Below are 26,035 nucleotides of genomic sequence, written 5' to 3' on the forward strand. Positions count from 1 at the left end.
TTAGTTATTTTTAAAAAATCTACATTTGGGGTAATATACATGGCCTTGTTTTTAAGAATTAATAAAGTAAATTAATTTATGAATCTAAGACTTTTAACTAAATTATGACTTATTTGCCTGTTTTTCAGTTAGCTAGTTTTCTTTTTTATGACACATTACATGGCAATAAGCTTTTAATATTGTTTCTCCCTTTTAGTTGCTCTTTATATTATAGGTTAAATATACTTCTGGTTTCTTTGTTACATCAAGCGCGTTACGATACCAGTCTGAAAACCCAACCTCCAGTATTGTCCAATCAAAACTTTGATGAAGAAAATTGTCAATAAGGTCAAGGACGACTTCGGAACCTCTTTCGACTTTACCATTTATGAACAGAACGACCACAATGAGTGATATGTTGGTGATTGAAAATTTTATTAATGGTGAATTTGTTCCTACAAAGTCACATATTGACAGTTTTGACCCTTCAACAGGTTCAGTTTGGGCAAAGATTCCTGATAGTGACGAAACAGACATAAATAAAGCCGTAGATGCAGCCAAGAAGGCTTTCCAAAAGTAGGTCAAAGTCAAAAAGTTTTATTTTAGAAATTACATGTAAAATGCTTTGAAACTTCTTTTTATATTTAAGTTATCAGCTGGTGTTTTCGCAATGTAACATGACCAGAGGGCAGGCAAACTCTATTGCTTAGGATGAAACAAAGTGCTTCACATATATATGCTAACTCAATCAACTCTTGATCAGGAGGAATTTAATACACTGTTAGACAGCACCATAATTTGATTTTCTGGTGGGGGGCTATGGATTTTTTTCTGGACAAATTTTTCTCTTTCGCTGTGGCTAAAAACAATCTGTTTTTTTGTTGACAAGTCGAAAACAAGATTTTCTTTCAATCATGATTACATATAGTGGCAGCTGAGGGTGAAACAAACAATTTTTTTTCTCAGCTAGCTAGGGTCTAAAACAATTTTTTTCTCTCTAAAAACTGAAAACAAACTTTTTTTTCAAAAAAAATCCATAGGCCCCCCCCCCCCCCCCACCCTGTAAATCAAATGGTTGCTGCCTTAGTGTTACTTAATTTTTAAGGGTTTGATACTTTTATACACCTTATCCCTATTTGAAAATCTACACAAATTGACATTGACAAGATAATATGGAATATGGGCCACTTGAACTATAGACGTCAAACAACAATCATTTATATATTGTGGAGCTGGTGAGGGCAAAGATGCATCAAAATTGAAATATCCTGTGTTTTAAAACTGAACATATATATCATTTTTTTTTCATGTTTATAATCAAAAGTTTAAAAGAATTCAGATTTTAATGTCAATTCATTGAACACTCTATTTATAGAGAATAAAATTATAAACTATATTGCATTGAAATATCTTCTTTTACTATTCATTTTATTAATTAATATTACAGATGGTCCTCTACACCAGTACAGGAACGTTCACGCATCATGTTAAAAATAGCAGACCGTTTAGAATCACAACTACAGTCTTTTGCTGAACAAGAATCACATGATCAAGGAAAGCCAATCTGGTTGGCTAAAGCTGTTGACATACCTAGGGCTGTTCACAATATCAGGACATTTGCAACCAGTATATTACATGATACAAACAAGTAAGGAAGCAACCTTTTAATTTTATGGGGAAAGGGGGGGGTCTAAGTTAAAACAAAATGTTCTGCATTACTATTTAGTTATTAAAGTCTCTTTCCTGCCTTTTTTATACCTTTATCCTGACTTGTTTTACACAAGCAGTCATCCTGCATTTTGGTTTTGCCAAGTTGCTCATCCTGCCTTTTTTAACTCGAAACTCCTATATTGTTTAGAGTACTGTTCCTCCTTTAGGATAGCAGTTGTCTATTAGGGTATCACATATATTTGAGATAAAAAATGGAGGCAATCTGACAACTGTCAAGATGAAAACAGCATTAAAAGGACTATATTTCAATGTAATTTGGTTTGGTTGAAAAGAAATCTCTGTTTTAGAGATGAATTGGACAAACAAATATTTTGTTTAAAGAGTAGTTTCCCATTGACTTGTGATTTATATACAAAACCTAATACTGTTAATGCAAAACAAATACGATTTACACATGAAACATCAACAAACAATTAAAATTCAAAGCTTCTGACTAAGGACAGGCACATACCAGTGGAATAGGTGGCATGTGGTAAACTAGAATTTTTGAAAGTAAAAAAGGCAAAAAAGACAACTGTTTATCTGTGAAAAAAATGTAAGGTTTTTCTTTTAACAAGAAACATCAATGGTTGATTTTGTATAATTTTTATTACTCAAACTATGAAAGGTTTTATCTTCAGTCCAATAAGATTTCCTGTTATATAAAATTGAGAATGGATATGGGGAATGTGTCACCGAGACAACACAACGCTCAAAGAGCAGAAAACAGCCTGCGGCCACAAATGGCTCTTCAACACAGCAATAGGATCCCGCATCCAAAGGCGGGCTTTAGACAGACCCACAAAGATGTGAACTAGTTCACTAAAATTGGACATCACACTAAACATGCTTAACTTCAAAACATATAAATTAACTAAAATAAAAAAAACCCATACATGTGATGGGGTTTAACACGTTTTGTGAGATCTAATATATATATATTACTACAGGTCATCAGTTGTGGACAGAGTTTGATGCTTATAATTACACAATCAAACATCCAGTGGGTTGGAGTGGGGGAGGGGGAGGGTAAACATGTTTTATGAGATCTAATACATGATATATATTACTACAGGTCATCAGTTATGGACGGAGTTGATGCCTTTAATTACACCATCAAACATCCAGTGGGTTGGGATGGGGGAGGGGGAGGGTAAACATGTTTTATGAGATCTAATACATGTATATATATAACTACAGGTCATCAGTTATGGACGGAGTTGATGCCTTTAATTACACCATCAAACATCCAGTGGGTGTGGCAGGCCTGATCAGTCCTTGGAATCTACCATTGTATCTACTGACCTTTAAACTTGCACCAGCCATTGCAGCAGGAAACACAGTTGTAGCCAAGCCAAGTGAAATGACTTCTGTCACAGCATGGATGCTAGCTAAAATCTTCAATGAATGTGGTAAATATACAAATTTTCAATGAATGTGATAAATATACAAATTTTCAATGAATGTGGTAATTAAATATACAAATTTTCAATGAATGTGGTAAATATCCAAATTTTCAATTAATGTGATATTTATACAAATTTTCAATGAATGTGGTAAATATACAAATGATGAAATGAATGTGGTAATTCTTTTTTTTTTTTTTTTTTAAATGTTTTTCTTTGAAAATTTAATTCCTGGTTAACTTAAGGGCATACAATACAGTTTTGATCCTGTATTTACAAGTTCGTGAAAATTTGCATATAGGCTATTTTTTATCTGATTAAATCAAATAAGCAATAAAAAATATAGCTTCATGTGCTACTTTTTGAGTATAATGAGGTCGAAATTTTGTATATTTGCTCAAAATTCAGATTTGTGGCCCTTATTTCTTTTTCGAAAGAAGACATAACTTTTTTGTTATAAAAGATAAACACAAATTGTTTTTTGTTAAATAATCGGTAATTTCTGTATTTTATAAGTATCCTAAAAAATTATGCATTTTTTTATTCAGAAATAACTCATATTTATCAAATGTTCATGAATTAAGGAAAATAAGTCATTTTTGGCTTCATGTTTATCAAAATTAAAAAAAATCCTCTATTTACAGTTTTATAAAATTTGGGTGACATAATCTCCCTGCAAAATGAAACAAATTGCTGTTTTGAAAATTAGGGGTCCATAAACTCGTTTTCATATTAAATCAGTTTGAATGATAAAAATCAGTCGAAAAATGCATCTTTTCCCGATATGTCACAGTTTGACGTCGCGAAAATAACATTTTACGTTAGCAACGTCATTACCTCCCCTGTAACTGTATCGTATGCCCTTAACATTAACCTTGGAAATACAGAAACATCAGCAATTCTGGAATAAAAAACGAATTCATAAAAAAGTTATTTTGATAAAAGATCTGTACAATTTATTAAACTTTATGAGATTTAATTAAAACAATGATGATTATATGAAAGATTGAAGGAATAAGGCCGGGTCTATATACCATGTTTTATTAAGGACATCATTTGTAAATATAGCTCAACATGCAGTCTTCTTATACTTCAGGTATTTCACGTCCAATTTTTTATGGAAATATTCTTTATAGAGCACAAAAATGTCAGTATTCACCTCAGAAACTAACAAAACCTTTAAATAGACTTATTAAGAAGGGATATAGTTACGATACTGTTGTCAGGTCATTAAAGATTGCATATTTTGGCGTTAATATTGATTCACGTATAGGGTATAGGGTATCTGAACTAGACACATTTTTTTAAAAACCAGTTGTTGGCATGACACAGGTTATGTTCTTCTCATATATGTTATGATGGTATAATACTAAACCCCTATGGGAAGGATTGTGTCTCATATTCATATAATGAAATCATAATCTTTCAATCAGTTTAATTGAAGTTTGGAGCTTGCATGTCAGTTAACTGCTAGTAGTCTGTTGTTATTTATGTATTATTGTCATTTTGTTTATTTTCTATGGTTACATCTTCTGACATCAGACTCGGTCTTCTCTTGAACTGAATTTTAAATGTGTATATTGTTATGTGTTTACTTTTCTACATTGGCTAAAGGTATAGAGCATTTTTTTTTAGAGGGAGGGTTGAGATCTCATAAACATGTATAACCCAGCCACATATTTGAGCCTGTCCCAAGTCAGGAGCCTCTGGCCTTTGTTAGTCTTGTATTATTTTAATTTTAGTTTCTTGTGTACATTTTAGAAATTAGTATGGTGTTCATTATCACTAAACTAGTATATAATTGTTTAGGGGCCAGCTGAAGGACGCCTCAGGGTGAGGGAATTTCATCATGTTCATGCTACATTGAAGACCTGTTGGTGACCTTCTGCTGGTTTTTTTTTCTATGGTCGAGTTGTTGTCTCTTTGATACATTCCCCATTTCCATTCTCAATTTTATTAATCAGATGTTAGATAACTATGGTAAAATTGATATTTATTTAGGACTTCCACCTGGTGTAGTAAATTTAGTTTTTGGTGTTGGACCAAAGGCAGGAGAAGCCATAGTAAAGCACCCCGACATTCCTTTAGTATCATTCACCGGTGGAACTGCTACAGCCAAACGTTTGAGAGTGTCGGCAGCACCATTCTGTAAAAAACTATCATTAGAGGTAAGTTGTTGTCCACTATTAGAACTGCTACAGTCAAATGTCTGAGAGCGTCGGCAGCACCATTCTGTAAAAAAATATCATTAGAGGTAAGTTGTTGTCCACTATTAGAACTGCTACAGTCAAATGTCTGAGAGCGTCGGCAGCACCATTCTGTAAAAAACTATCATTAGAGTTAAGTTGTTGTCCACTATTAGAACTGCTACAGTCAAATGTCTGAGAGCGTCGGCAGCACCATTCTGTAAAAAACTATCATTAGAGGTGAGTTGTTGTCCACTATTAGAACAGCTACAGTCAAAGGTCTGAGAGCGTCGGCAGCACCATTCTGTAAAAAACTATCATTAGAGGTAAGTTGTTGTCCACTATTAGAACTGCTACAGCCAAACGTTTGAGAGTTCAGCAGCACCATTCTGTAAAAAACTATCATTAGAGGTAAGTTGTTGTCCACTATTAGAACTGCTACATCCAAACGTTTGAGAGTGTCGGCAGCACCAATCTGAAAAAAATATCATTAAAGGTGAGCTGTCATTCCGCGGTTTCTGTACTGGTGGGACTAACACATGAGACGATTAGGTTCACCATTCGTTAAATATTTTATTGGGTTACACATGTGTTTTTGTGTGTAGAATTATAATGTACAAGTCCTATTTGTAAAGTTCAAATTAATTGATTATAATAAATAGATAAGTAAGAATTTTCCAGTTAAATGCTTTGGAGGAGGCATGGAGATTTTTTCAGACCAGTCGCCCATTGATTTGAATTTAAAGTTAAGTTTGGATTTGCCCAGATCTAATTTTCCATGTATTATTTATCTGAAGAGCCTTCCAATCCTCCGATATAATTTTTCCTGGATTGTTCTCAAGAATCAAGTTCTGTCTGTTAAATATTTTTTACCTGTTTTATGTATGTGTATAATATTTTTAAAAGTGTAGAAATATTAATGTGTGTATTACAGTTAGGAGGCAAGAATCCAGCAGTGATATTCAACGATGCAGATTTAGATAAATGTATTCCTACAACAGTCAGGTAAGTGACCAATCAAAATGTGTATGGTTGATGTCAAAATGAAGATCCATTGGTTAATAACATAAAGTTAATATGGGGTCTCATTGGGGGGTTCTGAGCCCGGATCCCCCTTACAGTTTTGACAGATTCCCATATCCCGCTTACACTATTTTTTTAAGCAATTCTCATTTTTTTGTAATTTCCTGGGTCCGGCTAGACTCCATTTCCCGTTTTCACGGCACAATAATTCGACTTTCACGTGTCACACTTACAAAAAATCGTCAATCCTGCGTCTGGCTTAGACCCCAATGAGACCCACTTAATAGATAGTTTGATAAATAGATATAGGAAGATGTGGTGTGAGTGCCAATGAGACAACTCTAAATCCAAATAACAATTTATTAAAGTAAACCATTATAGGTCAATGTACGGCCTTTAACGGAGCCTTGGCTCACACCTAACAACAAGCTGTAAAGGGTCCCAAAACTATTAGTGTAAAACCATTCAAATGGGAAAACCAACAGTCTAGTACGTAGAAGAGCATAATTAAGTGATAAAACATGAATCTCTGTCATACTCAAGCAGATTTCACTCACATCAATTTCACATGAATTTAAATTTCACCTCAAACAAGCTTATTCAGGTTGTACTTGAAACTCACATGAAATCAATCACATGATTTTTTTTTCACATGAAATTCACATGAATTTTAAAATACAGTAATTCAAATAACATCTAAATTTTCACCTGACTAGTAATTTTTGTGGCTATGATGTTAATATATGTTTTCTATTTTAATAGATCAAGTTTTATAAACCAGGGAGAAATCTGTTTGTGTACCAGTAGAATTTATGTACAGAGAGAACTGTATCCCAGATTCCTGGAGCGATTCTCTGAAGAAACCAGGTACAATAGAGGTGAATGAAGGTGACTGTATGGTGAGAAACAAAACACCCCTGTGGTTCAAAAAAAGGGGGGGAGGTCTTGGGTTGGAAACTCTCCTTTTTTCTTTTTTGTTTGACAACTAATGCATTTGTATGGAGACATATGGTTGGAATCCCCTTTTTATGCCCCATTTATGGGCCTTATGTATTCTGGTCTGTGCGTTCGTTTGTCCGTTCGTCCGTCCTTTCGTCCCGCTTCAGGTTAAATTTTTTGGTTGAGGTAGTGTTTGATGAAGTTGAAGTCCAATCAACTTGACAGTTAGTACACATGTTCCCTATGATATGATCTTTCTAATTTCAATGCCAAATTAAAGATTCCCCCCCCCCTTTTTACGGTCCACTAAACAAAGTAAATGATAGTGCGGATGGGGCATTTGTATACTGGGGACACATTCCTGTTTAAGATGACTTGCATGTGTTGGAACACGACTTTTTAAAAATGGCTGCATCCACACCTGTACCCCAATATACTTTAAAATATATCTGTAAGTTATAAAGTACTTCTAAGCATCTATATATAGCTCAACATGAACTCTTTGTTTGACGTCTGTGAAAAATATGGTTGAACAGGTAAATACCGAAGTCTGGTTGTATGACTGGACAAAAGACATACATTACATACCTGTGTTATGCAGAGAGCTTAAAATCATAAGAAAAAAACCAGAAAATTACTAGAACGAAAAAAAATAACAAGGTGAACTCTGGCCTTTGTTAGTCTTGTATGATTTTAAATTTTAGTTTCTTGTGTATAATTCGGAGTTTAGTATGACGTCTATTATCACTGTACTATTATGCATATTTTTAAGGGCCAGCTGAAGGACACCTACGGGTGCGGGAATTCTCGCTACATTGAAGACCCATTGGTTGCCTTCGGCTGTTGTCTGCTCTATGGTCGGTTGGTTGTCGCTTTGACATATTCACCATTTCCTTTCTTAATTTTATTTATATATTTGTTATCTTTTTTTAAAATTGTTTACTATCAAAGTCCAATACCGATACTTTAGCATTTATATGTATTATGACCCTGTTAATTCTAAACCATAATAAATGAAAAGATTTCTGCCTAATGCAATAGGCATCAATCTTTACATTTATTATGGTTTTAGAATTAACAGGGTCAGAGACATGTATACTAAACATGTATTTATATGTCTCTGACAGGGTATTCAAAAACATCACATCTATTTTAACTCTCTTCTGAATATGCATGAAATAAGTAAAGCAACAACCAATCAATTAGTCTACTTTTACTCATGCAATCTAATTATAACTAAATCCTTGAATTGCTCTTGTTCAGGTATGGCATGCATTAAGGCTTGATGTGCAACATATCATTATATCATATATCTTTATTCTCACAAACCAAATTACAAAGGTATAGAGATGATTATACATATTTCAATACAATTACATACGAAAGTAGATAGAGATATTCACAATTGTTCACCCAATCATATGTTGAAGTTGTGCACCTGTTATTATGGAATTGTTTGAGGATTTTTTCTCATTTTTCAGACTTGGGAACTTAGTAATTTTTTAGCAAAATTAATGAAACTGTAAAGTACAGTGTAACTTGTCTAGTCCGACACACTTGGGGACCAGAAAAAAATAGGATTAAGAAGGCTGTCAGAAAACTCAGGTTTATCTTCAAAGATAGACATGTTTTGGAACAATGAAAATGTGTCGGTTAAATCAGGATGTTTGAATACTCAGGTGTTCCATAAGCCAAGTTTTGAGTAATCATCTCGTCCTACATTTTCATCCTAGTTCCCTGAAGAAGATTTTGCACATGTTGTAGGTATGCATGTGGTATTATAGAAATTTTACATTTCATTTTTCAAATATTTAAATGTTCATCCATTATTTAAGAAACATTTTGCAGAAATTATCCTTAGAGTCTAATCTATTTTTATGATTATACAGGAAGCTAGTCGTAGGAGACCCTAAAGATGACAAGTCTATTCTTGGGGCATTGATAAGTAAAGAACATTTAGCGAAGGTTAAAGGTTATGTTGAAGTGGCTGAAAAAGAGGGCGCTACAATATTATGTGGAAAAGAGGATATGAATTTACAGGATAAAAATAAACAGGTAGGCTATTCAAGAATGTGATATTCCCTGTGAAGAAAATTAGATTTTATGATTTTATTGTAAATTCAGAAATTATTGCGAGGTTTATTTTCGGGAAAAATGTGACAGAGTTGTAAACGAAATAATTTAAACTCACATTTTGAAATATTTTATATGAATTAAACAGGATTTTTCTCAAAATCATAAAAATTAAAAAAGCATGTATAAAGTCTAAAATGACAAAATTGCAATAACAAAAGTACGCAATAATTTCTGAATAAACAGTAGTATAATTTCTAATCAAAATTCTTAAATTAAAAAAAAAAATCTTAAATCAAAGATATATACATGTATTTGTTAGATTTGATTTAAAATCTTTATTAAGCATTGACCTGAATTAATGTTCTTTGGGGTAAATTGTTCATGTGTCAGTATCCATGTCCTACTTAGCTAACGATGTCACATTATATACATGATTGGGACAATTATCAAGATAAAGCCTAAATTCTGAAGACATAACAGAACGTCCAAACTCAGAACATATTTTTTAGCTTTTTGTATGCTTTGCATAATTGTGATTTGCATGATTTGTTGGGTACCATTTTTTGGGTAATTCGTACTCAAAAGTTTTATTATAACAGCCATGCCTAGTGTTGCTTTGATAAAAAGAGTCTTCAACTCATTTGATAAACATGAAAGTTTAACGGACACTTTGAAAATAAATGATGTTACTTAAAACAACTTATTACAATATGGAAACCAGAGTCTTATTTAGGGGGGTGCAAGGTTCTAGGACCCCCTTATGAAACTACATATATATAGTTCATACATAGACTTTTTCCCTAAATCAAAGTCTGCCTAGTTTTGGGACCAAATTCTTGAACCACATTTGGAAACCATAACACTTGACCTAGTTTTGATCTTTGTTTTCTTTTAGGGATATTTCATGCGACCTACGATAGTAACAGATGTATCAGACAACTCTCGTCTGATTAAGGAAGAAATATTTGGACCTGTTACCTGTGTGATGCCATTTGATACCGAGGAGGAAGTGATAGAGAGAGCTAATGATGTCCAGTATGGTCTGTGTGCCACTGTGTGGACGACAAATGCTTCTGTATTACACAGAGTGTCTAGGGCATTACAGGTATAATTACACCTTTCATAAGAATGCTGGATTTTGTTTTGGTTCTTAAGCCAGTGTAATTTTGACATATTCTAACCTTTTTTCCTCACTTCAAACAAATTTGCCTGTTTTTCACTACTGTCAGTGAATATGCCTCAGATTCCAATCTTGGTATTTGTTGCTTTGGATATTCTCCTTTTAATCCTGCCAGCCTTTTCCCGCCAAAATTATTCAGAAACCTTTCTCGCTTTATCTTCATTATTAGGACAACATGGTTAAGGAATATTTATCAAGTTAAACTGAAAACTGTATACAAAAATATCAGACAACAAGACTACATGGCACATATATATAAACCATGACATTGACACATATACATACCATGACATTGACACATATAGATACCATGACATTGACACATATACATACCATGACATTGACACATATAGATACCATGACATTGACACATATACATACCATGACATTGACACATATAGATACCATGACATTGACACATATACATACCATGACATTGACACATATACATACCATGACATTGACACATATACATACCATGACATTGACACATATACATACCATGACATTGACACATATACATACCATGACATTGACATATAAAGATACCATGACATTGACACATATACATACCATGACATGGACATAGATACATACCATGACATTAACACATATACATGCCATGAAATTGACACATATAGATACCATGACATTGACACATATACACACCATGATATTGACATGTATACATACCATGACATTGACATATATACATACCATGATGTTGACACATATAGATACCATGACGTTGACATATATACATACCATTACATTGACACATATACATACCATGACATTGACACATACATACCATGACATTGACACATATAGATACCATGACATTGACACATATACATACCATGACGTTGACATATATACATACCATGACATTAACACATATACATACCATAAAATTGACACATATACATACCATGACATTGACACATATACATACCATGACATTGACAGATATACATACCATGCCATTGACACATAAATATCCCATGACATTGACACATATACATACCATGACATTGACACATATACATACCATGACATTGACACATATACATACCATGACATTTTAAAAAGACAGCACTGAATTACTGTTGTTATTTGATTTACTTTATGTTCAGGTTGGAACAGTGTGGGCTAATTGCTGGCTGGTAAGAGATCTGAATATGCCATTTGGTGGAATGAAGGATTCTGGGATAGGAAGAGAGGGCACTACAGATTCTATGGAGTTCTTTATGGAACAGAAAACTGTCTGTGTTAAACTGTGAACCATAAAAACTGTGTCTGTGACACTGAACCACAAAAAGTAGACAAAGTTTGAAAGCGAGATGAAATGTACATGTATATATAAGTGACCTCAGAGAAAAAAGTCAAAATTATGTGAAATGTCGATATATTTTTCTTACATACCAACCATGGAAAATTTGTAATTTGTTGAACATTTGAATCAGTAATTCATCTGTACCCACAAACTCCATGAAAAATCAGTATCAGTGTTATAAAAGGTACAGGGTCAATATGTTTTGTATGTAAACACCAGTAAGACATGAGATTATTTGTTATTGCAATTAAACATTCCAAACTAAAATTCCTTGTTTACTATTTTTATTAACAACATGTCTACAAATAATGACAGTAATGATTCCAGTTGTTTTCAAATGGGTCCCTTGACCATCAAAATTGGAAATTTTAATCCAATTGGGATTTTTTTTCCGCATAAAATCTATGATGAAATAATATTATTTTTCTGTAAAAACAGAAATTGTATCAAGTTTCACCTTTCCTATAATGTGTGGATATCCTATTTCATCATGAATGATCTATCAACAAGTATTTTTAAAATGCTCAGACAGTCAGACTTTTGATTAGAGAGCCAGGCAGAAAGATTGATTTGTATTTTTTATAAACATATTAAAGAACCAGTTCTGTGGGAGATCTGCTTTTATGAGATTGGCGCCCAATTATCAAAATTCATAAGTTTTACTGCCTGTCAAGGTCTGCTTTTACATGACCCATTTTGTCAAAAAGCATCTATTATCGAAATATGCTTTTACGAGATCAAATTGAAATTGAAGAAAATGCTATGGGAGTATTTGATCTAGTAAAAGCATATTTCATTTAAAGGTCTGCTTTTACGAGAACAAAGGTATTGAGAAACGTCTCAGATAACCACATAATAACAATTATGATAACATACCTTATCTGAGCAATCTTCCGTTTACATCATTCTTATTCGGATGACAAATAGGGAAAATTGTAATTGCCTTAATCGATGATGGTAACATTTCCGGACAAATTGATTTTTTTTTTTTTCTGAATTTTTTTTTGGGGGCCGCTGGAGGAATTGAGGGCTGCTAAGTGGCCCTAAACTATATAGAAGAATCATGCCTGAATGATAAAATGGAGAATGAAAATGGGTAATATGTCAAAGAGACAACAACCTGACCAAAAGCTAAAGCCCATCATATCTTCTTTTATTGCAGTTTACCATATATACTGTTTCAAGATAAACATTCATGTTCTGATGACTTTTGATGCTAAAGTTGAATGATAAAATATTTTACATAAATTCAGAAGAATTAAGCAACAAAATTTGCAGAAATCAACAAATAAGGATTGAAATCGGATAGTGGTGACGACTATTTGTATACAGCGGTATATTTCAGTAGATGGCAGACAATAGATTTTTTGTTATGTTAAATTTTTTTAAGTAACGTGAAAACTACATTTGGTATGTGTGTACATTGCAAGTTAAGGTCCTCATGTCTAGCTTTAAGACTGTTTTCTCGACCTCATTTTCATTATATAGATCAGTGAATAGGGTAAAGTTTTTCTGGTCAAGTCCACATCTCAGATACTATAAGCAATAGGTCTACTAAATGACTATGTTTGGTGTATGCAATGATTGTAGGGTGTATGTGTCAAACTGGTAGGTGTCATATAACCATGACCTCATTTTCAAGGTTCATTAGGTGTACAGGTCTGGCTGGCTGGGTTCATATGAATTTTACCTCATCATCATTGTTAATCGGTCAATGTTGAGATTATTTGATTTATTCTGTTTCTCAGGTAATATAAGCGATATGACCACTGTTTTTTGGTGTATGAAATGATTACAAGGTGTATATGTCTGTATGGCATGTTTCATCCGACCGTGACCTCATTTTCATATAAAAGTGATTAAGTTACCTTAATGTGATACTTGTAGTTAAAGATTCATATTACATATTTCCAACATGAAATCAATGTGTGCTTTATAGTTCTTTTAAAACCTTTAATCAAAAAAGGTAAATAAACTCATCATAGACACCAGGAATAAAATTTGATATTTAAGTCAGACACGCGTTTCTTCTACAAAAGACTCATCAGCGATGCTCGAATCAAAATTTTTATAAAAGGTTAAATATAGTACCTGAGTACGTAATATATATACAAGAAATTAATAAATTACTTCCAATTTCCATATTTATTTCTATCTTTCAGCACTACTATGATAAATCACATTCTTACATGAGTCTTAGATGTGTTGTACAATGGACAAAAGCATGAGATTGAATATTATATTTCGTCATACATTTTAAAGCTAATAAAGAGAACAGTAAAATGATATTGACGTGAAAATGTAGAAATGAAATCAAACAAACTAAATCATGATTAGAAATTATTGATAAACTGGTCCAAGAAAGTATGAAGAATGTGAATTTGATGTAAACATATATTTTCTTTCTATTTTCAAAAGTATCATTTGTACGAAGTTAAATGGTATTGAAATTCTCAGCCTCAGAAAAATACTTTCCACAAATTTTGAAATTATGTTTTTAAGGGTACATTTGTACAGATATCCATAATCCAAACTTCGCTGGTACTGAATCTAACACCCAGCACATATCAATGTGGTAGCAGCATAAAATTTCTGACATGTTTCTTCATTCAATGGCTAAATGGTGATTATTACAAGTTCATCTGACATTCTCTTGTTAATGACCTCTTTAATCACACAAAACAATGAATATTCATATAAAAATTATAAACATAAACAAATCTATAACATCATGTAGGTAATGGTGCCAGTTCTGATACCAGAGGTAAAATCTGTTCGGTTTTTAACCTCCAGTTTTGAATGTCTTTTGATACACGACACCAGAATTCACCATGGTGTGGGTCAGCGTTTATACACTTTTTACGTACTTCATTTTGTGTCTCCTGAAAAAGAAATACAAAACATAATTGATAAATTGCAAATATTTCCCATTAAATTGACCTATAGTCTCAACCTGCAAAAGTTAATGAACCATGACTGAGAGGGCTGGGCCATATGATATGAATGTAAGTGAGAAAATCTTAATATGCTAATATGCTGCTTGCATACCATCTTTTTTAAAACTGATCTTATAAAAAAAACTTCCAACATGTGAACTATGCAAAGTTTCAAAGTCAATAGATCACGACTCATCAGCAGACAGGGCAAAATAACTCCATACCAATGAAATGTGCAAATGATTTAGTGGTTCCCCTTAAACTGGCCTAATCACAAATTTAAATTTAAAGAATGTGTTGACACTTTGGTTCCTATGCCAGGAACAGAATGACCAAGTCTTACCTCTGTGACTTTGATGAGGTGAGATAAAAAGAGAGGAGAAAAAAATACTATGCTGTACAGTGACTTATAATTGCCTGTAATATACATGTCTTTTGAACCCTGGTGCATAGTTCACTCATTGGCAATCATACCACATTTGTTTATTTTTATATAGGTAAGAAACTTAGCTTTTAACCAGACAAGCTCTACAACCTTGATGAAGATTAAACTGTAGATAATTAACATCAGATTAAAATAAAGATCCTGTGTCAAAGCTTTATATGAAGTTGAAAATCCTCTGTTCTACTTTTTTAAAGACCTTTCAGGATCCTCCGGTTTTATTGAATTAAGCACACCTTCATAAATTTAAAGGCAGACATTTCATTGACTGATGTAATAATTACAAAAACAGAAAATAAAACGGCCTTTTGTCAGATCATTGTAAGAAAAGCTTTCTATTTTATATCAGATGCAAGGGTTCAAATGACTAAAAGCTTTCTGACCTTCTTTCTGTCTTATAGACCTTTCAGGATCCTCTGGTTTTGTCTTATTAATACACACTTTCAAACATTTAAAGGCAGACATTTCATTGGCTGATGTAATGATTACCAAATCAGAAAGCAAAACAGAGTGATGTTAGATTCTTGTAATGAAGAGTAGACACAGCACCTTTATTTTAATAAGTTTGGAAATGATTAACTTAATGTTTTACCTCATCCCCATGCATCAGTTCAAACTTGTAGAAAAAGGCCCAGGCATCTCCCAAGTCTGGCTCTATCTTCACAGTCCTGGTAAACCACTCTCTAGCTTTACTGATCTTCCTCTCGGACCAGAATATAAATCTGTAAAATAAATTATAGTTAGTCCAGGGACTTTCCTATGGACCTCAGCCCAGAATATTAATCTGTAAAATAAATTATAGTTAGTCCAGGGACTTTCCTATGGACCTCAGCCCAGAATATAAATCTGTAAAATAAATTATAGTTAGTCCAGGGACTTTCCTATGGACCTCAGCCCAGAATATAAATCTGTAAAATAAATTATAGTTAGTCCAGGGACTTTCCTATGGATCTCAGCCCAGAATATAAATCTGTAAAATAAATTATAGTTAGTCCAGGGACTTTCCTATGGACCTCAGCCCAGAATATAAATCTGTAAAATAAATTATAGTTAGTCCAGGGACTTTCCTATGGACCTCAGTCCTGGTGAACTATTCTCTAGCCTTACTTGTCTTCCTTTCAGCCAAGAATATAAATCTATAAAATAAAATATAATGGTAACAGGGACTTTCCTATTGACCTCAGTCCTCGTGAACCATTCTCTGGCCTTACTTGTCTTCCTCCCTGCCCAGAATATAAATCTGTAAAATAAATTATAGTCATTCCTGGGACTTCCTATAGACCTCAGCCTCGAATATAAATCTGTAAAATAAATTATAGTTATTCCAGGGACTTTCCTATGGACCTCAGTTTTATAGAACAATTCTTTAGCCTTACTTGTCTTCCTCTCCGCCCATAATAGAAATCTGTAAAATAAATTATAGTTATTCCAGGGACTATCATATGGAACTGAGCCTAGAATATAAATCTCTAAAATAAATTATAGTTATTACAAGGACTTTCCCATTGACCTCCGTCCAAAATATAAATCTGCAAAATAAATTATAGTTAATCTAGGGACTTTCCTTTGGACCTCAGTCCAGATATTTTATCTGTTAAATATTTTTTTGTTATTCAAGGGACTATTATGGACCTATGACCTGAGGAACCATTTTCTAGTTATACTCATCTCTCTCAGCGTTGAACAAATACATGTAAAATAAATTAAATTAACATCATATCGTTTTTAACTAGACCAGGGTTAGTTTCTCAAAATAAATACTGTAAATTCAGAAATTATTGCGAGGTTTTTATTATTGCGAATAATGCGATTGAGTTGTAAACGCAATAATTAAAACTCGCATTTTGTAATATTTTAACTGAATTAAGCATGATTTTATTCAAAATCGTAAAAATTAAAATCGCATTCCAGTGTAAAATGACAAAATCGCAATAATTACATTAGATGTATGTTTCATTATAATACGTTATTCTGATTGGCTAATTGCACATCACATGTTATTCCGTAAGCAATTGCATGAGACAATTAAAGAACCTTAGTGAGCACGCTCACATACCCCACGTCCCCACATTGTCATTGGAGAAATTGAATAAGTGTAAGAAAAAAAAATTGTACAAGAAAAATTAATTTCCTGCCAATATGCACATCTAAATAGTATGTCCTTTTTATTTAAAAAAATTCATGAAATTCTGTTGTGTGGTTTCAGAGGAGTTGAGATGACAAACTGTTGCAGAAGTACATTGAAGCAAATAAGTTCAAAGGGGCGTAACTCCTAAGAAAAAAATTGAATCGCAATTTCCCGTCGATATGCACAACTACATAGTATGTCCTTATTATCTGGAAAGGTTTCTTGAAATTCTGTTGTGTGGTTTGAAAGGAGTTGCGATGACAAACTGTTGCAGTAGTACATTGAAGCAAAAAGTTCAAAGGGGCATAACTCCTAGAAAAAATTTGAATCGCAATTTCCTGTCGATATGCACAACTACATTGTATGTCCTTATTATCTGAAAAGGTTTCGTGAAATTCGGTTGTGTGGTTTGAGAGGAGTTGCGATGACAAACTGTTGCAGTAGTACATTAAAGTAAATAAGTTCAAAGAGGCGCAACTCTTAGAAAAAAAATTGAATCGCAATTTCCCGTCGATATGCACAACTACATAGTATGTCCTTATTATCTGAAAAGGTTTCGTTAAATTCTGTTGTGTGGTTTGAGAGGAGTTGCGATGACAAACTGTTGCAGAAGTACATTGAAGCAAATAAGTTCAAAGGGGCGTAACTCCTAGAAAAAAATTTGAAACGCAATTTCCAGTCTATATGCACAACTATATAGTATGTCCTTATTATCTGAAGAGGTTTCGTGAAATTCTGTTGTGTGGTTTGAGAGGAGTTGCGATGACAAACTGTTGCAGTAGTATATTAAAGTAAATAAGTTCAAAGGGGCGTAACTCCTAGAAAAAAAATGAATCTCAATTTCCCGTCGATATGCACAACTACATAGTATGACCTTATTATCTGAAAAGGTTTCGTGAAATTCTGTTGTGTGGTTTGAGAGGAGTTGCGATGACAAGAAATAGGACTGACGGACGGACTTTATAGGGTTGTAAAAGCGTTGACCGTGCATACATTTTTAGAATGAAGCGCTTCCGCACTTCATACAAAATGTACTTCGGTCAACGCTTTTACACCCCAATAAATTTACAAAAAGAAGCATTCAATTCTTAAATAATAAATGCACGCAATAATTTCTGAATTTACAGTAGATCTATATAAGTTTATCAGGCAAGAGTTCATAAAACAGAACAAAGAAACTTACTTTGATGCTGCTAACAATACATGTGGGTCATGTTCACACTTACTTTGATGCTGCTAACAATACATGTGGGTCATGTTCACACTTACTTTGATGCTGCTAACAATACATGTGGGTCATGTTCACACTTACTTTGATGCTGCTAACAATACATGTGGGTCGTGTTCACACTTACTTTGATGCTGCTAACAATACATGTGGGTCATGTTCACACTTACTTTGATGCTGCTAACAATACATGTGGGTCATGTTCACACTTACTTTGATGCTGCCAACAATACATGTGGGTCTTGTTCACACTTACTTTGATGCTGCTAACAATACATGTGGGTCGTGTTCACACTTACTTTGATGCTGCTAACAATACATGTGGGTCGTGTTCACACTTACTTTGATGCTGCTAACAATACATGTGGGTCATGTTCACACTTACTTTGATGCTGCTAACAATACATGTGGGTCGTGTTCACACTTACTTTGATGCTGCCAACAATACATGTGGGTCTTGTTCACACTTACTTTGATGCTGCTAACAATACATGTGGGTCGTGTTCACACTTACTTTGATGCTGCTAACAATACATGTGGGTCATGTTCACACTTACTTTGATGCTGCTAACAATACATGTGGGTCATGTTCACACTTACTTTGATGCTGCTAACAATACATGTGGGTCGTGTTCACACTTACTTTGATGCTGCTAACAATACATGTGGGTCATCTTCACACTTACTTTGATACTGCTAACAATACATGTGGGTCGTGTTCACACTTACTTTGATACTGCTAACAATACATGTGGGTCATCTTCACACTTACTTTGATGCTGCTAACAATACATGTGGGTCATCTTCACACTTACTTTGATGCTGCTAACAATACATGTGGGTCATCTTCACACTTACTTTGATGCTGTTAACAATACATGTGGGTCATGTTCACACTTACTTTGATACTGCTAACAATACATGAGGGTCATGTTCACACTTACTTTGATGCTGCTAACAATACATTTGGGTCATGTTCACACTTACTTTGATGCTGCTAAGGGAACATATATTTATTCTAGTGAGCTTCCTCCAGGCATGCTTGGAGGATGCTCCGAGCATTTTAGAGAAGCTAATATCGTTAATACACCATTACACTCTCATTAATGTCAAATATAAAAGTTATAGTTAAGAGCTTGCATGAGCTTTTTGTAATCCTTTTGTAAGCCTGTAATAATAAAGTTTTACTATGTTGCCCATGAAAATTGGTTAATTGACACAAAAAAAGATACATCAAAACTTGAGGTTAAACAGTTTAGGGACATTTCATCAACATGAGAACGAAAAGCTCTAATATAACTAAAACATATTTAAATAAAGCCAATCAAAATAACCAAAATGTTGTTATATCAAATCGATTACATCAAAACAGAAACAAGTCACCAAAACAGTTATCATTACATGAAAATAACTATTAACGTTGTTGTCAAGTCTATAAAATGTATTGTTGAAAAACTATATAGGAAAAAAGAAATAGATTCATAAACTTGTAATTTTTTTAAGTGAAATAACAAATCAAAACATGGACACATGTACCTTCTTCTAAAAATTCATAAAATCAATCTAGAAATAATTGATGAGGTATTTCAAACTGGTCAAATATTTAGCAACATAAACATTTCCTACTGACCAATCATCCATAAGTGTAACTCCACCACGATACGCATTGAAAGATTACTGGATCTAATTTTAAAACCATTATTGAAGAGGCATCACTTTACATTCAAGATAAGGAAGACTTCATTTATAAAATAGAGTTGCACAAGGTCAAGAAAGAATGCATTCATATTGCCTATGATGTAAAAGTTATCAAAGCATTTTCATCAGTTGACAAACAAGAATATGCTTTAAAAATTTCAAACAAACAGAATATACGGCATTTGTAAAGTTAAGAAACAAAAAACTTGAATTAAATGGACATTTATACAAACAAATTATAGGAGCGCCTATTGGTGTTATATTTTCTCCGACATGAAGATTTACATCTGTCTGGTCTATTAAAAACTCACCAGTCTACGCTTACTTTTGGCTGAATGCGGATGGGAGACTCTTCAACAGTGAAGAGATAAGCATAAACTTTTACTTTTTCATAATATGGTGAATGGAAAGACCCCATTTTATCTATTAAAATGATATTCTTCCCAATCAGTTTAGAAACATTCATCAGTATAGAACTCGTTCTGCAAATAATTTTCCATCAGTACCCTGTCGAACTACTTATCATATGAATAGTTTCCTTCCATCAACAGTTCGACTATGGAATAGCCTCCCCCCAGATATAAAAAATGCTGGTTCTATCGCGCCACTTAAAGCATTTCTAAAGATAAATCATTCTATACCAAATTATTATTATGCAGGCAGTAGACTAGGCCAGATATATCATGCCCGAATCCGTACCGAGAGCAGTAGTCTTAGGGATCACTTGGAATCAGACCCATTTTGTAAATGTAAACAGATAGAAACCTCAGAACACTTCCTTCTAAACCGTCCCAATTATCATCGAACTCGTGAAGCCCTTTTTGTTAACCTAGTTGGTACACTTAACATAAATAGGTTACTATATGGGGATCCCAACATTACCGATATTGACATAAAAACAACTTTCTTATTGTCCAAGACTATATATTGAAAACTAAGAGATTCACATAATTATTCTTGTTGGCCCAACAACATGTCACTCAATATTAAAAATACTATCTGCATTATATTTTAATTTCCATTACATTTGATTTCTTTTTCCATGATATAATATTATATAATTGTACATTTTCTGTCCATTGTAATTTATTTTGCCATTTAAAAGGAGAGGAATTTGTATAAGTGACTTGTCACTTGTTTTCCAATCCATTGTATTGTATTTATGTTCGCATTTATTTATCTGTTTCTGAATAAAATATTGTTTACACTAAAAATGTCTTAGATAATAAGTTCCAATGGACAGAAAACATCAAATTGCACTGTCAATACAAAGACGACAGCTTTATGTTCTTCACAGGCACATTCAAACAGGTTGAATATTTCTTTAACACAACGAACAACATTGACCCTCTGCTTAAAATCAGATTTGAGGTGTCTAGATTTAGTATGACCTTTTCGTCATTTACCAAAGTGTACAAAGGTGAAAGATTCAATAATAGTAACATACTTGATGTGAAATTAAATATAAAATAAACAGCTGTGTCATGAGCGCATGATACGCCTGACGTCTTGTGTGGAAATTTTATGCAACAATCATAAATAGTTTCTGAGAAAGTTTTAAGCAATAACCATATATTGTTTTTTGAGATATGGCAAGACATGTGAAACCTTCCGTCCCCACCCCTGGTTATTTACAAAAAAACTAAATGTCAGTAAAATGAAATTTTGAATCAAGACTAAAAAGTATACAGATCTTCAGATTAATATAACAAAGAAGTGTGTGAAGTTTTAAGCAATAATCATAATTTTTTTTTAAATACAGCATGACATGTACAAAAAAACTCCCCTTTTTTACAATATAAAATGTACTCAATCACTCAAAAAAATTTTTTGAATCAAGACCAAGAAGTATATAGATCTTTAGATTAATATAACAAAGAAGCGTGTAAAGTTTTAAGCAATAATTATAAATCGTTTTTGAGATACGGCGCGACATGTAAAAAAAAACTCCTCCTTTTTAACAAAATACTCAATAATTCATAAATGAAATTTTGAATCATCACCAAAAAGTATTCAGATATTAAGATTAATACAACTTAGAAGTAATTGGTAAATTTTTAAAGCATATTCTTGTTTGTCAACTGATGAAAATGCATTGATAACTTTTACATCATAGGCAATAAGAATGCATTCTTTCTTGACCTATGAATTTTCTGAAGAAGGTATATGTGTCCATGTTTTGATTCGTTATCATTCTTCAAAAAATTTAAGCTTATGAATCTATTTTTTTTTTCCTTTATAGTATTTCAACAATATCTTTTATAGATTTGACAAAAACTTTAATATTTATTTCATGTAATGATAACTGTTAAGGTGACTTGTTTCTGTTTTAATGTAATCGATTTTATTTAAAACCACTTTTGTGTTATTTTGATTGGCTTTCACTCTTTTACATAAATAAGGCCGTTAGTTTTCTCGCTTGAATAGTTTTACATTGTCTTATCGGGGTCTTTTATAGCTGACTATATGCGATATGGGCTTTGCTCATTGTTGAAGGCCGTACAGTGACCTATAATTGTTAATGTTTGTGTCATTTTGGTCTTTTGTGGATAGTTGTCTCATTGGCAATCATACCACATCTTCTTTTTTATATTTATATAAATATGTTTTAGTTATATTAGAGCTTTTCGTTCTCATGTTGATGAAATGTCCCTAAACTGTTTAACCTCAAGTTTTGATGTATCTATTTTTGTGTCAATTAACCAATTTTCTAGGGCAACATAGTAAAACTTTTATTATTACAGGCGTACAAAAGGCTCACAAAAAGCTCATGCAAGCTCTTAACAATAACTTTTCTATTTGATTGACATTAATGGGAGTGTTATGGTGTATTAACGATATAAGCTTCTCTAAAATGCTCGGAGCATCCCCCAAGCATGCCTGGAGGAAGCTCACTAGAATAAATATATGTTCCCTAACAATACATTTGGGTCATGTTCACACTTACTTTGATGTTGCTAACAATACATGTAGGTCATGTTCACACTTACTTTGATACTGCTAACAATACATGTGGGTTGTGTTCACACTTACTTTGATGCTGCTAACAATACATGTGGGTCATGTTCACACTTACTTTGATACTGCTAACAATACATGTGGGTTGTGTTCACACTTACTTTGATACTGCTAACAATACATGTGGGTCATGTTCACACTTACTTTGATACTGCTAACAATACATGTGGGTCATGTTCACACTTACTTTGATGCTGCTAACAATACATGTGGGTTGTGTTCACACTTACTTTGATGCTGCTAACAATACACGTGGGTCGTGTTCACACTTACTTTGATGCTGCTAACAATACATGTGGGTCGTGTTCACACTTACTGTGATGCTGCTAACAATACATGTGGGTTGTGTTCACACTTACTTTGATGCTGCTAACAATATATGTGGGTCGTGTTCACACTTACTTTGATGCTGCTAACAATACATGTGGGTTGTGTTCACACTTACTTTGATGCTGCTAACAATATATGTGGGTCGTGTTCACACTTACTTTGATGCTGCTAACAATACATGTGGGTCATGTTCACACTTACTTTGATGCTGCTAACAATACATGTGGGTCATGTTCACACTTACTTTGATGCTGCTAACAATACATGTGGATCGTGTTCACACTTACTTTGATGCTGCTAACAATACATGTGGATCGTGTTCACACTTACTTTGATGCTGCTAACAATACATGTGGGTTGTGTTCACACTTACTTTGATGCTGCTAACAATACATGTGGGTCGTGTTCACACTTACTTTGATGCTGCTAACAATACATGTGGATCGTGTTCACACTTACTTTGATGCTGCTAACAATACATGTGGGTCGTGTTCACACTTACTTTGATGCTGCTAACAATACATGTGGGTCGTGTTCACACTTACTTTGATGCTGCTAACAATACATGTGGGTTGTGTTCACACTTACTTTGATGCTGCTAACAATACATGTAGGTCGTGTTCACACTTACTTTGATGCTGCTAACAATACATGTGGGTCGTGTTCACACTTACTTTGATGCTGCTAACAATATATGTGGGTCGTGTTCACACTTACTTTGATGCTGCTAACAATACATGTGGGTCGTGTTCACACTTACTTTGATGCTGCTAACAATACATGTGGGTTGTGTTCACACTTACTTTGATGCTGCTAACAATACACGTGAGTCATGTTCACACTTACTTTGATGCTGCTAACAATACATGTGGGTTGTGTTCACACTTACTTTGATGCTGCTAACAATACATGTGGGTCGTGTTCACACTTACTTTGATGCTGCTAACAATACATGTAGGTCGTGTTCACACTTACTTTGATGCTGCTAACAATACATGTGGGTCGTGTTCACACTTACTTTGATGCTGCTAACAATACATGTGGGTCGTGTTCACACTTACTTTGATGCTGCTAACAATACATGTGGGTCGTGTTCACACTTACTTTGATGCTGCTAACAATACATGTGGGTCGTGTTCACACTTACTTTGATGCTGCTAACAATACATGTGGGTCGTGTTCACACTTACTTTGATGCTGCTAACAATACATGTGGGTCGTGTTCACACTTACTTTGATGCTGCTAACAATACATGTGGGTCGTGTTCACACTTACTTTGATGCTGCTAACAATACATGTGGGTCGTGTTCACACTTACTTTGATGCTGCTAACAATACATGTGGGTCGTGTTCACACTTACTTTGATGCTGCTAACAATACATGTAGGTCGTGTTCACACTTACTTTGATGCTGCTAACAATACATGTGGGTCATGTTCACACTTTCTCAAAGCATCGACTGATTTGGTTTTTCTCTGTGGTCTTGGTTCAATAGCTATAGATTCTGCCCACAATATACCAGAATTTGAACATTCTTGAAGGGCTGAAAAAAGTACAAATTATTATCAATTAAAGAACCTTAGTGAGCGCATTCACATACCCTATGTCCTCACATTGTCATTGGAGAAATGAAATAAGTGTAAGAAAAGAAAATAGTATACGAAAAAAAATTGAATCATAATTTCCTGTCGATATGCACATCTACATAGTATGTCCTTATTATCTACAAAGTTTCAAGAAATTCTGTTGTGTAGTTTCAGAGGAGTTGCAATGACAAACTGTTGCAGTATTACATTATAGCAAATAAGTTCAAAGGGACGCAACTCCTAGAAAAAAAAATGAATCATAATTTCCAGTTGATATGCACATCTACATATTATGTCCTTTTTATCTAAAAAAAGTTTCATGAAATTCTGCTGTGTGGTTTGAGAGGAGTTGCGATGACAAGAAAGAGGACTGACAGACGGGTAAAAAACATTAAACCCTCCGTTACATAAAACTTGGTTGTGTCCGGTATAATTAAATGGTGCTACTGCAAAAACAGATTGGAGAGTTTGGTATAGAATTGATACACTGAATTAGTGTGGATTTATTTAGTTTTCTTGGATACAAATTTTGAGGGAAATTTTGTAAGTGAATATTTGATATTGTGGTATTGTGAAAGTCTGCATATATATTCTTCTTTAGAAAATATGTACTTTGTTGAAAACAATGTAAATATAACGGAAATTTGATGAGACTTTCATACAAGTGAGAGGTTTAGTGCTATAAAACCAGGTTTAATCCACCATTTTCTACATTTGAAAATGCCTGTTCCAAGTCAGGAATATAGCAGTTGTTGTCCATTCGTTTGATGTGTTTTGTCATTTGATTTTGCCATTTGATGAGACTTTCCGTTTGAATTTTCCTCCTAGTTCAT

General features: G+C 33.6%; 2 protein-coding genes across 4 annotated transcripts in view; one reads left to right on the forward strand and one right to left on the reverse strand.

Moving 5' to 3' along the window:
* The first annotated feature begins 362 nt into the window (after positions 1-362).
* LOC134700514 (2-aminomuconic semialdehyde dehydrogenase-like) lies at positions 363-12,102 on the forward strand. Of its 2 annotated transcripts, XM_063561900.1 has the most exons (10): positions 363-555; positions 1,427-1,627; positions 2,890-3,101; positions 5,097-5,216; positions 5,561-5,607; positions 6,216-6,286; positions 7,067-7,171; positions 9,133-9,298; positions 10,215-10,424; positions 11,636-12,102. In XM_063561900.1, exons 1-10 carry the CDS (start codon positions 368-370, stop codon positions 11,780-11,782), a joined length of 1,467 nt encoding a protein of 488 aa, XP_063417970.1. In that variant the 5' UTR covers positions 363-367; the 3' UTR covers positions 11,783-12,102. The 2 variants fall into 2 exon arrangements, with proteins under 2 accessions (XP_063417970.1, XP_063417969.1); XM_063561899.1 differs by lacking the exon at positions 5,561-5,607 and having other exon boundaries at positions 5,097-5,263.
* A 1,863-nt stretch (positions 12,103-13,965) lies between these two features.
* LOC134700466 (pre-mRNA-processing factor 6-like) overlaps positions 13,966-26,035 on the reverse strand; it is a 41,036-nt gene continuing 28,966 nt past the window's right edge. For both annotated transcript variants that reach the window (XM_063561860.1, XM_063561859.1), the window contains 3 exons: positions 25,021-25,159; positions 15,806-15,935; positions 13,966-14,717 (listed from right to left, as the gene is read on the reverse strand). In XM_063561860.1, the coding sequence (XP_063417930.1) occupies positions 14,565-14,717; positions 15,806-15,935; positions 25,021-25,159 (422 nt within the window). In that variant the 3' untranslated portion in view covers positions 13,966-14,564. The remainder of the gene's footprint in view (positions 14,718-15,805; positions 15,936-25,020; positions 25,160-26,035) is intronic.

This window comes from Mytilus trossulus, unplaced genomic scaffold (assembly GCF_036588685.1).
Source record: "Mytilus trossulus isolate FHL-02 unplaced genomic scaffold, PNRI_Mtr1.1.1.hap1 h1tg000158l__unscaffolded, whole genome shotgun sequence".
Lineage (NCBI taxonomy): Eukaryota > Metazoa > Mollusca > Bivalvia > Mytilida > Mytilidae > Mytilus > Mytilus trossulus.

What these genes read in the sequence shown, in the direction of transcription:
- LOC134700514 (XM_063561899.1), top strand. Translation starts at nt 368, where the DNA reads ATGAACAGAACGACCACAATGAGTGATATGTTGGTGATTGAAAATTTT. An exon ending in GCCAAGAAGGCTTTCCAAAA is followed by an intron (nt 556 to 1,426) that starts GTAGGTCAAAGT and finishes TTAATATTACAG; the next exon opens with ATGGTCCTCTACACCAGTAC. An exon ending in GTAAAAAACTATCATTAGAG is followed by an intron (nt 5,264 to 6,215) that starts GTAAGTTGTTGT and finishes TGTGTATTACAG; the next exon opens with TTAGGAGGCAAGAATCCAGC.